The 13,952-nt window shown below is 35.2% G+C and overlaps 2 protein-coding genes across 2 annotated transcripts; one reads left to right on the forward strand and one right to left on the reverse strand.

Annotated features, from left to right (window-relative positions):
* Positions 1 to 1,638: 1,638 nt before the first annotated feature.
* Positions 1,639 to 9,682, reverse strand: LOC111792961 (aconitate hydratase, cytoplasmic). The gene is made up of 20 exons (XM_023674595.2): positions 9,188 to 9,682; positions 8,801 to 8,905; positions 8,434 to 8,594; positions 8,249 to 8,341; positions 7,670 to 7,855; positions 7,333 to 7,494; positions 7,052 to 7,196; positions 6,816 to 6,958; positions 6,677 to 6,733; positions 6,481 to 6,560; positions 6,266 to 6,341; positions 5,951 to 6,136; positions 5,685 to 5,752; positions 5,000 to 5,118; positions 4,721 to 4,842; positions 3,751 to 3,849; positions 3,192 to 3,671; positions 2,528 to 2,626; positions 2,189 to 2,431; positions 1,639 to 2,043 (listed from the first exon to the last, which is right to left on the reverse strand). The coding sequence occupies exons 1-20, from the start codon at positions 9,462 to 9,464 to the stop codon at positions 1,975 to 1,977; spliced, it is 2,970 nt and encodes a 989-aa protein (XP_023530363.2). The 5' UTR covers positions 9,465 to 9,682; the 3' UTR covers positions 1,639 to 1,974.
* A 3,342-nt stretch (positions 9,683 to 13,024) lies between these two features.
* LOC111792933 (uncharacterized) lies at positions 13,025 to 13,728 on the forward strand. The gene has a single exon (XM_023674562.2). It carries the CDS (start codon positions 13,165 to 13,167, stop codon positions 13,543 to 13,545), a length of 381 nt encoding a protein of 126 aa, XP_023530330.1. The 5' UTR covers positions 13,025 to 13,164; the 3' UTR covers positions 13,546 to 13,728.
* The last annotated feature ends 224 nt before the right edge of the window (positions 13,729 to 13,952 follow it).

A 13,952-nucleotide genomic window follows, 5' to 3' on the forward strand; every position in this document is an offset into this window, starting at 1 on the left:
AATACACGCATTTTAAAATTGTGAGCTTTAATGGTGAGCTTTAAGCTATTATAAATGGTATTTGACTGGATAGTGTGGATAGTGAGATCTCACATTGGTTGGAGAGGGGAATGAAGTATTCTTAGTAAGAGTATAGAAATCTCTTCCTAACAGGTGTGTTTTGAAATCGTGAGATTGATAGTGATACGTAACGGGCAAAAATGGAACGGCTAAAAATTGAACTTTTTTTATTTTTTTTCTCGATTTAATCATATGATGACCACTTCTTCAAATATATATTTTTTTCGAAAAATACAAAATTTCATTAATTACTACGTCATTCTGACCATCAATTAAAGGGACGTGAGGCCCACTAATATTAGGAAATTATAAACAAAAATATCTTTTTTGTGGATCTGAGTTAACATTTCTTTTATCTTTTTAATTTTTATTACAAATATTGTTTACTTTTTTACATCACTTGGTTAGTTGGTATTTTAAATAAAAAAAATAAAAGGGGTTTCATTGCATTTAATAATTAAACGGGCACAAGTACAAGCGGGCATAAATTCTTCAATTAATTAACAAAAAATAATTGTTTAATTGCATTTAAATATATGAAATGAATTATCTTTTGTCATTGCTGATTATAGCTATAGTAATTTAATTTATAAAATGCTTGTTAAATATAAGGATCCTAATGCTAAAGTACAAATAGAAGGGAGCAAAAATGAAGTGGACAGCCGTCCCTTGGAACCAAAAGGGTAACTTTTAAGCTCAATAATTGAGTACTAAATTACTCACCAAATTTGTCACATCACGTGATGCACATTCACCACTACACAAAATAAAATCTTAAAGTGATTTGCATCCCACCAAATTTTTTTGGTAGAAGAGTTACCCAATTTTGCATCGGTAGGTACGTATACCATCTATTATTTAAAAGTTGAATTAAAATGTTGATTTGTGATGTCCACATTGATTGAGGAGAACAAAATACTCATTATAAGGGTGTGAAGTAATCTTAAGAGGAAACCCAAAGAGACTATTTGTTAGCCAGTTACAGTTACATCATCTCTTTTATTCCAGTCTCTGAACTTTTAGAAGCCTTTTAATCTTATGGTTGTTTAACAAAGAGCATACTTGTACCTAATTAAGAGCACCTAATTCGCAAGCTGTGGTCAGATGGATAGGACTTGTGTCTAATCAAGAGCACCCATTTTCAACTGTATAGGACTTGTGCCTAATCAAGAGCACCCAATTTTGAAATTGATGTCAACTATATGCACCCAATTCTCAAATTGTGACCGTGCTTAATCGAGAGCATCCGATTCTCAAATTGTGGTCATGAACACCTAATTTTCTGGTGGTCAGGTATATGCACCCAATTCACGTAGTGCTTAATCAAAAGAGCACCCAATTTTCTCGTTGTATGCATCCAATTCTCAAATCATGTTCATTCTCAAATCATGTTCATGCCAAATCAAAAGCACCCAATTCTCAAACTGAGCTCTTCTCGATGTTCATGCCGAATCAAAAGCACCCAATTCTCAAACTGGGCTCTTCGTTGGAAGAACCTCAAAGATTGATTTTCCTCCACTTCTAAACTTTAAATCAATAAATAATATCATTCTTTCAAACTCAAAAGGCAACTTAAAGTTCATCAAATTATGTTTAACCTTCATTTTTATCATCAACCCTAGCAATGTGGATCTAACCATCCATCTTGATTTCTGCGGCGTAGTTAACCCACGCAATAATTAAAGAGTGGAAACTGGCAGGTGAAAGTATTTTTTTGTTACAATTGGAATAAATACAACAAACTCAACAGTTCTTGACAGGCAAACCCTGCCTGCTTGCATCGCTCTCTATTCAAAAAAATTGAGTCCCACCAGGGATTTTCTTTTCCCTTATTGATGAAAATGGGGAATAAAAAAACAGGGCGAGTTCACGACAAAGTCCCCTGCTGCTTAATCAGAGACTCCTGAAGTTTGCTCATTGCTTAATGAGATTCCGAATGACGTATGGAAGGATACCTCCATTGTTGAAATAGGCAAGCTCCACCTGCAGAGGAATCAAAATCAGAGGAAAATTCGACGCTGACGCTGACGCTGTGGACTATGATACGCGCCTCTCAAGAGGTTGTGAATGAAAAAGCATACGAAGCCGAATCCAATGATTGGGGGGAAGGAAAAGAAAGAGGAATTACCTCGGTGTCGAAGCGAACAGTGCAAGTGAAAGATTTTCCAGAATCAGTGGTGACAGTCACGTCTTGGCCAGGCCTTATCTTACTGATGTCGTCTGGGAGGTCAATCGTGTAACGCTCGTGTCCAGTCAATCCGAGTGAGTCAGCATCCTCACCAGACTTGAAACAAAGTGGGATGATACCCATTCCCACCAAGTTACTACGATGAATTCTCTCAAAGCTTTTGGCAATTACTGCTTTAACTCCCTGATGCCAATAAATACAGAAGATGCTTAGTCCAGGTTCGATTTAAAAAAAAAAAAACTCTGAAGAAACAAACTTTCATGGGTTTCAAACACTCACCAACAACATTGGACCCTTGGCCGCCCAATCCCGAGAGCTTCCACTTCCATACTCTGCCCCGGCCAGTACAATGGTGTCTTGACCAGCTGACTTGTATTTCTAAAACATAAAATAGATTGCAAGAACTGAGTCATTATTTTAAAAAAAATATATACAAAAAATTCATGAATTAATTATTAGATTTCGACATCATTTAATATCACAATATAAGCAAAATGCCTGTAATTTTTACAAGGAATGTTTCGCAACAACCAGTCCTTTTCTTCGTTAGATAATGAAATTAACAATATAAGGAAAAGAAAAGGCATGGTATGAAGAAAGATCAAAATGACGCAACTTCCACAGGAGATGACCAATTTTCAACAACGTTTCTTCCAAAATTAATGTCCAACCACTCTTTTACAAGTGTGGTTGTTTAATTATTAGAGATGGGTTTCTTCACTTCACAAAAATAGAAGAATAAAGATAGGAAGAAAGGCTTGGATCCCACTTGATAGCAGCTTCAAGGATCCGACGCCTAGTTTTCACACATTTCTTCACTACAAGTGTCTAGGTTTCAAGCTAGAGTCAAATCGAGAGCAGGAAAATATTGGGGAAAAGCGTGCATATAAACTACTTTCTTTTATAAAACAGTATGCATATATAAGAGAACTAAAATACTCACCTCTGCTGCTTCAAAAACAGAAAGTTTCTCTCCAGTGGGAACATGAACCGTCTTCGGGCCCACTTCACCATTTAAAAGCTTGTTCACAAGACGGATATTGGCAAATGTACCCCTTGCCATCACCTCATCATTACCACGCCTACTTCCATAAGAATTGAAATCCTTGCGATCAACTCCACGCTCAAGAAGGTATTTTGCTGCAGGGCTGTCCTTGTGGATGCTTCCTGCAGGGGAAATGTGATCCGTAGTGATACTGTCTCCAAAATTCAATAGGCAGTAAGCATCCTTCACACCATGTGCTCCGGGAGGGTCCATGGTCATATTCTTGAAGTAGGGAGGTTCATGAATATAGGTGGAATTGGGGTCCCATGAGTACAGGGTGCCAGAAGGAACTGAAAGTTGGTTCCACATTGGGTTTCCTTTTGTAATAGATTCATAAGTGCTTTTGAACATGTCAGGCAATACACTGGATTGAACAACCTAATATAAATTTCAAACACGTTAAATCCATTATTCCTTTTAAAATGTATACAATTTACTTCATCGAAAAACTACCTACCTCAGCTATTTCTTCTGTAGACGGCCAGATATCTCTGAAATAGACATCCTTTCCATCCTTCCCTTTTCCAATTGGCTCCTTCTCAAAGTCAATATCAACCTGGAAAACATTTTTTACACCAGTTAACTCAACAGATTTATACCGACTGTTATAGGGTGACAGACCTTAAAAAATAAATAAAAATTAAGTGCTTATATTCTTCTTAATTAAAAAAAAATGTATATTTGCTGACATTTAGGGTTGAAATTTTTCCGTCAAACATCACCCAAACCAGGCAAAGGGAGACAATAGAACATGATCGATTTGAAACTGATTAAAACAGTAGTAGCATATTTTGATTGGAAAACGATCTACAATTGTTATGTTACAAATTAAAGAAGCAAAAGAGGGTCTCGTGACCCACGAAATCCCTATTCAAATTTTAAGAAATTCCTCTACTTCCTGTCTGTAAACCAACAAAGAGCTCTACAAGCAATGCACTAAATATAAGCTGGATGTACCGCCAAGAGTAAAGCCAAAATAGCCTAAAGTCATTTATTAGTGGCCAATTCTATTGAAAAGAAAAATAGAATAGAGTTCCCAAAACTGCCCTGTACTAAATAACTGCAAGACCATAAAACGTTCAATAACAGATGTGGAACTTTCTAATGGAAAGTGAAATAAGTACACATCAGAAAGCCGGCTATTAAATGTACTATTGAGCCATGCTGACTGCTGAAGTTAAAACACCGAGTAAAAAGGACGTTTCCTATTTTTCAACCAAAATCCCCGACCTAAACTACAAAAGACGAGTTAAAAACTACAAACAGGTTAGGGCAAGAAAGTATTGATTATTTTCCATACCACTACCTCTCTGAAATCCACCTTAAAACTTAATTTGAAGGAACCAAAACAGTACGTATACATTTTATCCTTCCACAGCCCAAAATTAACCCAAAGAAAAAATAAATATGTAACAGCCAGTGCATACCGTGCCAGCTAAGGCATAAGCCACCACCAAAGGAGGTGAAGCAAGGTAGTTTGCTCTGGTCAGTGGATGAACACGACCCTCAAAATTCCGGTTCCCAGAGAGCACAGCAGCTGCAACAATATCTGCATTACAAAGTACTTACGAAATTAGAATTATCAAGGTGAAAAAGATGCAGTAAACTTGCTCAATCGTATTTAACACGTAAAGCCAGCCCATTTTGTAAAGCAATCACATTCCCCGTTTACAAGATCTTATCAGCTCATCTTATTCGAAAATTACCGTTGTCAGATATAGCAGCAGATACTGATTCATCCAAATCCCCAGAATTCCCAATACAGGTTGTACAACCATAGCCAACTATATGGAAGCCCTGCTGATTAAAATAAGGCTGCAGTCCACTGCATCAGTCAAATGTAGAATTATTATTTTTCATGTTTTTAAGTAACAAAGGCAAGGTAATTTTTTTAGATAAGACAACCAATGAATTCATCCTTGTTAAATAAAAGAAGCTAAAAGATCATTCGGTAGTATTCCGATTCCCATTACTCTTTTTTATTTTCTTAAAAATGTTTTTTCGTTGATATCTGAGAAGGCTAGCATCCATGTTTTTTATTCTCTTCACTCTTGTTTTACAGCACGTCCATTTTCAAAACGGATTCTTTGTTTCTTATTTCCAATTATTTAAAACATCAATAAAAGTGATCTTCTTAATCATTCTTCTGTAAATATACAAAAAAAAAAACAAAAACAAAAAAAAATATGAATGTTCTTTTTAAGTAAACTTTTTATTTTTTTAATTTAAAAGTTTAGATAACATTTTTATTTTTACAAAGTTACGAACAAGAAACAATTATTGTTCTTTTCTTTAGAAATAGAATAAGATGGGAAACGAGAAATAAGACAGTAGAATGTTACTAGACTAGACAGTTGTGATATATAACAATTACGTATGATAATTAATTACCTCTTCAGTAAGTATTTTGTCACAACTCCAGAGCCTGGAGCAAGACTTGTTTTCACCCATGGCTTGACCTGGTGAAACGTTAAGAAGGCATGATTAAAATGCTAAGACAATACTTCCACCCCTCAAACAAGGCCAAAACGGATAAAAGCGAGACTAAAATGAGAAAAGCTAAAATCTCAATGCTTGAAGAAATCATAAAACATAGGAAAAGGAAGGAATACAAAAGGGGTCTCTTAAATGAATTGAACGCCCTTGCCCATAAGTACCTGTAAACCAAGTTCACAAGCCTTTTTTGCTACAAGAGCAGCCCCTAACATAACGCTGGGGTTTGATGTGTTGGTACAGCTTGTTATGGCTGCAATAACAACACTACCATGTTTTAGCTCAGCTGGTTGTCCATGAAATGAAAACTTTGCCACGTTTTCCTGTGCTTCTTTTGGTATAGCAAATCCCTAGAATCAAAACAAGAATAGAAAACAATTATAAAATTAACATAAATTATGCTGACTTGAGTCGGTTTCAAAAAAAATTATAAAAAAATATATTAGCCAGACAATATGTGATAGAAGTAACACACATACCTTGAATCCAACTTTGTTATCAAGGCAAGCATGCCAATCAGACTTCATTTCTTTCAAAGGCACACGATCATGAGGTCTGTAATGTTACAGATGCAACATAAAGAGATTATAAGACTAAACGAAAGATTCTGATATAAAACATTAAAACCCAAATCTAGTAACCCAAAAATGAAGAGCAATGAAGATTATTAACAAAGCTGCAAAGAGCCCCATACCTTTTTGGTCCTGAAATGCATGGCTCTACATCCGTAAGGTCCAATTGCAGGTAAGATGAGTACACTCTTTCTTGTTGAGGCTGAACACCAAACATGACCAAACATAAGAAAACTACTATTGCTACATCTAAGAATCAGATGAACAGCAGGTTGACACTCATAACATAAATAAGAAATGTAATATGCAAGACTTTACCTCTTTATAGTCAACAAACATTTTATTTGCCCGGAGGTAAGCTTCAATCATCGACACCTACAGTTGGCAAACAAACAAATTATACAGGTTCACTTGCTTCTATACAACTTACTTATCAATGAACTACGATAACACCCACAGTTTCATCACTTCTTCCAGTTAACTTGAGATATTGCAAGGTAACATGATCCACAGGGAAGAAGCCCATAGTTGCACCATACTCAGGAGACATATTCGCAATAGTGGCTCGGTCAGCTAATGACAGCTCCTCCATGCCATCCCCTACAATCACACTCATACAAAAAGTCAAACCATCCGCTGAAAAGTAAAATTGTATAAAAAATAGCTTATTGATAAGTAACAGATTGTAATTACCATAGAACTCAACAAATTTGCCAACAACACCGTGCTTCCTCAGCATTTGTGTCACAGTCAAAACCAAGTCAGTAGCAGTGACCCCATTGCGTAATTTTCCAGATAACTTGAACCCAACAACACCAGGCAATACCATGCTCATTGGCTATCAAGAACGAAATTCAAACATCAAACTCTGAATGGCATAGAACTTAACACAAACCAATCACAATAGCACAGTATAATGTGCGATGAATCTATAAAAGTAAATAAATGAAAACAAAAGGCCAGAACTCAATTACCTGTCCAAGCATTGCCGCCTCTGCCTCAATACCTCCAACACCCCAACCAGCAACCCCTAAACCATCAATCATTGTTGTGTGAGAATCAGTTCCAACGACACTATCCGGGTACAGCAGACCACTAGTGTTGAAAACCACTCTTCCAAGGTATTCCAAATTAACCTGAAATATTAAAGTGTTAAATTTAAGATTTAATGCTAGTATCACTTTTCCTTATTTTCATTTCAGTTAAACCAAAAAAAAAAAAGTTGAATTAACATAAGACCTTCTAGCAGAAACAGAACAATTTCGCGAATGTAAAATTTCAGATTTCTAGCTGACTTCAAATATTAGTTACCTGATGCACAATACCAGATCCAGGAGGAACAACAAGCATATTCTGGAATGCATTAGACCCCCATTTTAGGAAAGCAAATCTTTCCTTGTTCCTTTGGAATTCAAGTTCCATATTGGCCTGAACTGCATTTTCTGACCTTGCTACATCAACTTGAACTGAATGATCAATAACAAGGTCCACGGGAACCTACATAGTAGATGCTAATTCCAGTTAGAAATTTATGGAAAGAAATGCAATGTCATAAATTGGTTGGCCAAGGGTATGTACATTCTACATTAACCTGCACGACAGATGTTAACTGCAAAAAAAGATATGATAACTTGAAAAGAAGATAATGCGCCTACAGCATATATTCACTTTGAACGCTCGAGAGAAATCAATGGATTATGATCAGGAGTAAAACAGCACTTTCATGTCACAGTTTTTCTTAATAATTGAATATCGCCGTGTAACATTTCAGCATATTGCTCACATCTTGGCAATCAAAATAAGATGTGAAGCCATTGGTCTTAGTAGTGAATTAAAATAACACGTTCACACCAACACATGCAGAGTACATTTAAAGAAGTAACTACATACCAGGGGATTTATTTTATTGGAATCACTACCAAGTTTGTTCATGGCATCACGCATACAAGCAAGATCAACAACCGCTGGTACCCCAGTAAAATCCTGGGATCATGGAAATGTTAGGAGGGAGAAAATTTGAAAACAACAAAAAGAACAAGACCATCCATGAAAATCTCAGAGCCTGTAAACAGTACCTGCAAAAGGACACGAGCAGGTTTGAAAGGAATTTCAACTTGCTTAGGGGAGCTATTTTCCCAATCAATAATTTTCTCGACATCTTCCTTTTTCACTTGGAAATTGTCACAGTTCCGAATTGCAGATTCAAGCAATATTCTGATGGAGTAAGGCAGTCTATCTGTCAGGCAGAAATGTAAAATAACATTGAGAATTCGCATAAAGCAAAACAAGACACAAGAATCTTTTGAAGAAAGTAAGCCATGGGCCCAGTACTCTAAAAACTAGAGACACTAGCAGCACAGCTAAACGTATCAACACCTAAAAACAACTGTAGAAATTTAATAAATAAGATTCCTCCATTAGTAGTAAGTTTGAAAAAGTTACCAATTCTCGGATCATTCAGAGACGGTAGGCTGTAATACTTCCCAAATTCTCCACCTCCAGGCTTTGGAAGGCTCGTTAAATTTTCCTTGAAAGGATTTTCGGCAGCTGAAACCATAACAATACTTAATCAGAACAAGAAATACAATTAAGTCTTCAAGTCACGTCATCAAATTCCGTTAACACAACATGTCTATCCCTAAGAAACAACACAAATTAAGAGCGAAACAAACAAAAAGGTAAAATTAAAGAAAGCAACAAACAATCATAATGATAACAAATAATATTCGAACAAATAAAGTTATAACACAGCAACCATATCCAGAACAAATCGCATCATACAAACACACGAGGAAAATGAATAAACAAGGTAAAATTCCGCCGCCATACCCATGGAAGAAAATTTTCGGTGGAGACGTTCAATCGCAGGAGCAGTCGCTCTGATCTGAGCACGAAGACTGAGAGGAGAACGCCAGTGGACGCCGTGACTCCAGCGAGGGACCGATCGAAAAGCAGATGAACCACTTAGAGATCTGTAAGTAGTATTAGCAAAAGAAGGCGGAGAGAGCTTCGGAGAAGAAGCGGGGAAGGATCTGGAACAAAAAGACGGCGTGAATAGCCTCGCTCTCGAAACTCTGAGTAGCGCAGACGCTGAGGCCGAAGCCATGATTATATACGAATGGCAACCAGTATCAGGATCACGATCACGATAAGAGCAGAATTAAGGGATAAGGATTGAGGAAATGGAAGGCGTTATGGGAAGAGCAAAGTGATGGCTCTGCAGTCGTCGTCGTCGTCGCCGTCGTGGTTCTCAGCGAGAGGGAAAGGCGTGTGGAAATGGAATGAGACTTAGGGCTGCGTGCCACTTTGCGCCTTGGAACTGATCTGGCGGGCAGAGTTAAGAGCCCACAAGAACGCTGGAGTAATACTCCTCTACGGTCAGGTGCAGTGTTCCTCATCACCCTAAATTTCAAATTGGCCCTTCGGTTTGATGACGGGACCTTCAAAAGGACCATTTTGACCTTTCTTTAGAAAATAATAATTAAAAGTCTTAAATTTTCATTTTTACTATAAAACTTTAAATTCCATTACATATTGCATTAAATTTATAAAAATAAATGTATAGTATATAATATTGTGCATTTATTTATAGAAAGGTCAAATTAGACTTTTTGATTTTGGATGGTGAGGTGGCGGAGTATGAGTGGCGGTGCAGCATAAGAAAAATGAGCGGGGGCACAGGGAATAAATTGATTTTTAAGGGTAGGCCAAGTTGGGGAAGTTTCGGAAAGGGCCGAGTCAATCGGCAAAATTTGGAATATTTTTGTTCTCCCCATAATCTGTAAGATCTGGGAACGTGGAAATTCCTAATGAAGCCACGTATTTTTCCCAATTTACTTTTTTATATTTAATAATTACCTTCTTTTTAAATATTTATTAAATTAAATAATTAGGAGATTTATGTCATCAATCAATCAATTTCATTATTACTATATTTAACATTTTCTTTTTAATATCTAAAAATAATGTATTGTCTTTATTCAAAAATATAAATACTTCTCCTTTCTTTTTAAAAATCACATGATTTGTTTTACAAAATTAATAAAAATATTTTTGAATTTTGCATTTTCTTTTAAAAAAATAGTTTAAACTTAAATCTAACAAAATACCTTTAAATTAAAAAATGTTAGAAAATGTTTTTACTTTCTGTTTTCTTTTAATGGAAATAGTTAATATTTTATTTTAAAAAATACTCGGGAGTTCTCAAAAATTTTGTTAATATTCTTAAATTTTTATTTAAAAAATTTTCAAAAAATAGCTTGAAATTAAAAAAAAAGAAAAAAAAAAATCAAGAATACTCCTCCCACTAGTACTATAATTACGAAAATATTCATAAATTTAAAAAAATGACTTTAAAAGGTTTAGAAATACTCTATGAAAGATTGAAAAAACGGTATAAAAAAAAATTTAACTTTTTCTTTTTTTTTTTTGTAAAGGGTAAAGGGTATTAATACTATTTTTAAAAAGTTTACGAGCATTTTTGAAACAAGGACTAATGACAACGGTTTTTTTTTTTTATTATGATTTTTTTAATAAAAATATTAAGGGTTTCTATTAAAAATACTGATAAAAATAATTTTTTTTATTTTTTATTTTTAATTTTAAAGGCATTTAAAAGATTTAAAGGTATATTTTTAAGATAAATTACGGAATATTAGACATATTTTTGGTAGTAATAATCGGTTATATTTACTTCTGATTTCATCAATATTCTTAAAAGTTGTCAGTTTTTTTTTATTGATAATTATAATAAACTTTTAAAAAAGAGAGACGGCGTCGTTTTGAACAAAATTGTTTTCCAAAAAGAGGAAAATAACAAATAAAAGAGTGATATAAATAAATATATATATATATATATATATAATTGATAGAAGCATTATTCTGTACGTAATCATTTGGAGGCCAGGGTGACCGCCGTTGCGATGATATTATATTTATTATTATTATTATTATTAAAAATAAAATAAATAAAATTTATTTGAACTGTCGTTGTCTTCGGGTAGGGTTTTCAATTTGGTTTTCTCTTGTCAAACCTCGTGGGCCTGGGCCTCCATTCTTTCCTGTTTTTCCTTTTCAAATAATGAAAGTCAAAAAACAAAAAGAAAATATCTAAAGCCTTTTCTCTTTATTCCCTTTTTTTTTTTCATTTAAAAAAAAAATCATCTTTTAAAAAAACTCGACCAACTCAATCTTAAATCCAATTTTTATTGGATTAAATTCAAATAAATAAAATTCATGAATTTTCTTATAATCAGGTTGTATAAAATAATCTAAATTTATTATTAAGTTTAAAATATAATATAATTATTTTTATTTTCTTTATTAATGGTAGTTTTTTAAAATATATATCGAAATTAAGTTGTAAATTTTTATTAAATATTTGAAAATAAGTGTTACAACTAACATTTTTTATTAAAAAACTAAAATTTAAATAAATTGTCTAAACAATATGAATCAACAGGAGCTTGATTCGTTATTTAATAAACGTAGTTTCAGTTGAACGTCTTATAACTCAAATATTATATTAGTTTTAAAATGAAAATGACAAGTTTTATTGTGATGTCCCACAGTGGTTGGAGAGGAGAACAAACCATCCTTTATAAAGATGTGGAAACCTTCTTTTAGCATACGTGTTTTAAAGCCTTGAGGGGAAGCCCGTAATTGAAAGCTCAAAGAGGACAACATCTGCTAACGGTGGGCCTGGGTACCAAAGGCTGACACATTGTTCCCCGAAAGGGGATAGATACGAGACGGTGTGCCAGTAAGAACGCTAGGCCCTAAAGGGGGGTGGATTTGGTGGGGGTCCCACATCCTTTGGAGAAATGAACGAATGCTAGCAAGGACGTTGGGCCCCGAAGGGAGATGGATTGTGATGTCCCACATTGGTTGGGGAGGAGAACAAACCACCTTTATTAGGACGACGTGGAAACCTTCCCCTAGTAGACGCGTTTTAAGGCTTTTGAGGGGAAGCCCGCAAGGGAAAGCCCAAATAGGATGAGGAGAACAATATTGACGTACGCTTGAATCTCGAGTCAGGTTTGAGATAACTATTTTGGAAAATGTGAGTGAGGAAATACGTTGAAAGCCGTTCTAAAGATAGCAATGTTATAAGCTGAAAGTGAGTAGACAACAACAACAACTTTGGTAGCATATGACTCGGATATGAATTATTGATGACTAGTCACATCCTCCTATTGTACACTCTAGGAAATTTTAGCGACCAGTCATACACCCCCGTATTGACCACAACAAGAACTAATAAATACATATCTAAGATGAAAGCATGTAAAAGGGGTTTGGAACAGGCATGCGGTCATGACAACACGTCCTATATAAACATGATCGAGACATTCGACATGCGACCACCGTGCATGATATTGAATATTTTGAAATGTAACAACGTACAATTAATTTTTCAATTTAATTATCATGCAAATTATTTACAACTAAAAACTTATTTATTTTTTTTTTTTAAATTCATATATTTGAGAATGATATTAATAAACTAAAAAAATAAAAAATCTAAAGCATATTATTCAAAATATAATTATTTTACTAATTTGATTTAATAAAAAGTAAATTAATAAATATAATAAAATTATATTATATTAACGAAATTATATAATCTCTTGATTTTTTTTTTTTTTTGCTTCTCCCTTCCCACTTTATTTTCCCTCCACCACTTTTCCCGCCTGTCCCCGCTCAATCCTCCACCTCCCGCCCACCCCACACTCCATAAATCCCCAAACCCCAATCTCCAATTTTCCTCATCCCAATCCCCTTCTTCCCTTCCAATTACCGGCAACATGAATCGAAGATCCAGAGCGTTTTCCCGATCGTCCAAATCTCACTCCGAGACGTTCCATAAGTATCTAAAGCCTGGTGCTCTAGCGCAAATTCGGAATTCCCGGATGATCGCTCGATTCAATCGCGTCAATTTGGTATCTCAGATCTACTCCACTCGTTCCTCATCGCTTTCGCCGCCGACTGCGCCGATCGACTCCGCTTTGCTTCAGGTGAACATTGTTGATGCTTCTCCTTGCTTTGCTGGGAGGGTGTACGGTCCACTCTGCTTGCAGAGGAAGAAACTTTTGGCTGCTAAGTCGTTGTGGTTTCTTAGTTCTAGTCCGACGAATTTGACTCCTGATTCTCCGCCTGATCCGGTTATTGAAGTGTTAGGGGGGTGAATATTGTTGATGTGTCGACGAATGGAATAGTTTTGAACCTTGTGAATCGATGTTTTCGTTGTGAATTTCATATCAATGTGTAATACATGATACCTTTTGTAGGTAGTAGTTGATGAGTTCTGTGAAAATTTTTCTTGATATTAACGGAATTGATATAATAAGATCTCTCATATTTTCGATCTATTGTGCTTGAGACTTCAAGTAGGGCTTTTTCTACTTAATTTTTGGTCAATATATTTGGGATTCTATTGAACTACTCTAATCTAGGTCTCATTTTGGACCTTAAAGCTTGGGGATTATGTTGAACTTCTGACCGAACTTCACATTGACTTCAAACTGAACTCAACTCTAGTCTACGACTGAACTCAACTCCAGCAAATTTCTCCAATAATGCGGGTTTGTTTTCT

The sequence above is a fragment of the Cucurbita pepo genome, chromosome 4 (genome assembly GCF_057944985.1).
Source record: "Cucurbita pepo subsp. pepo isolate OVF chromosome 4, ASM5794498v1, whole genome shotgun sequence".
Classification (NCBI taxonomy): Eukaryota; Viridiplantae; Streptophyta; class Magnoliopsida; order Cucurbitales; family Cucurbitaceae; genus Cucurbita; species Cucurbita pepo.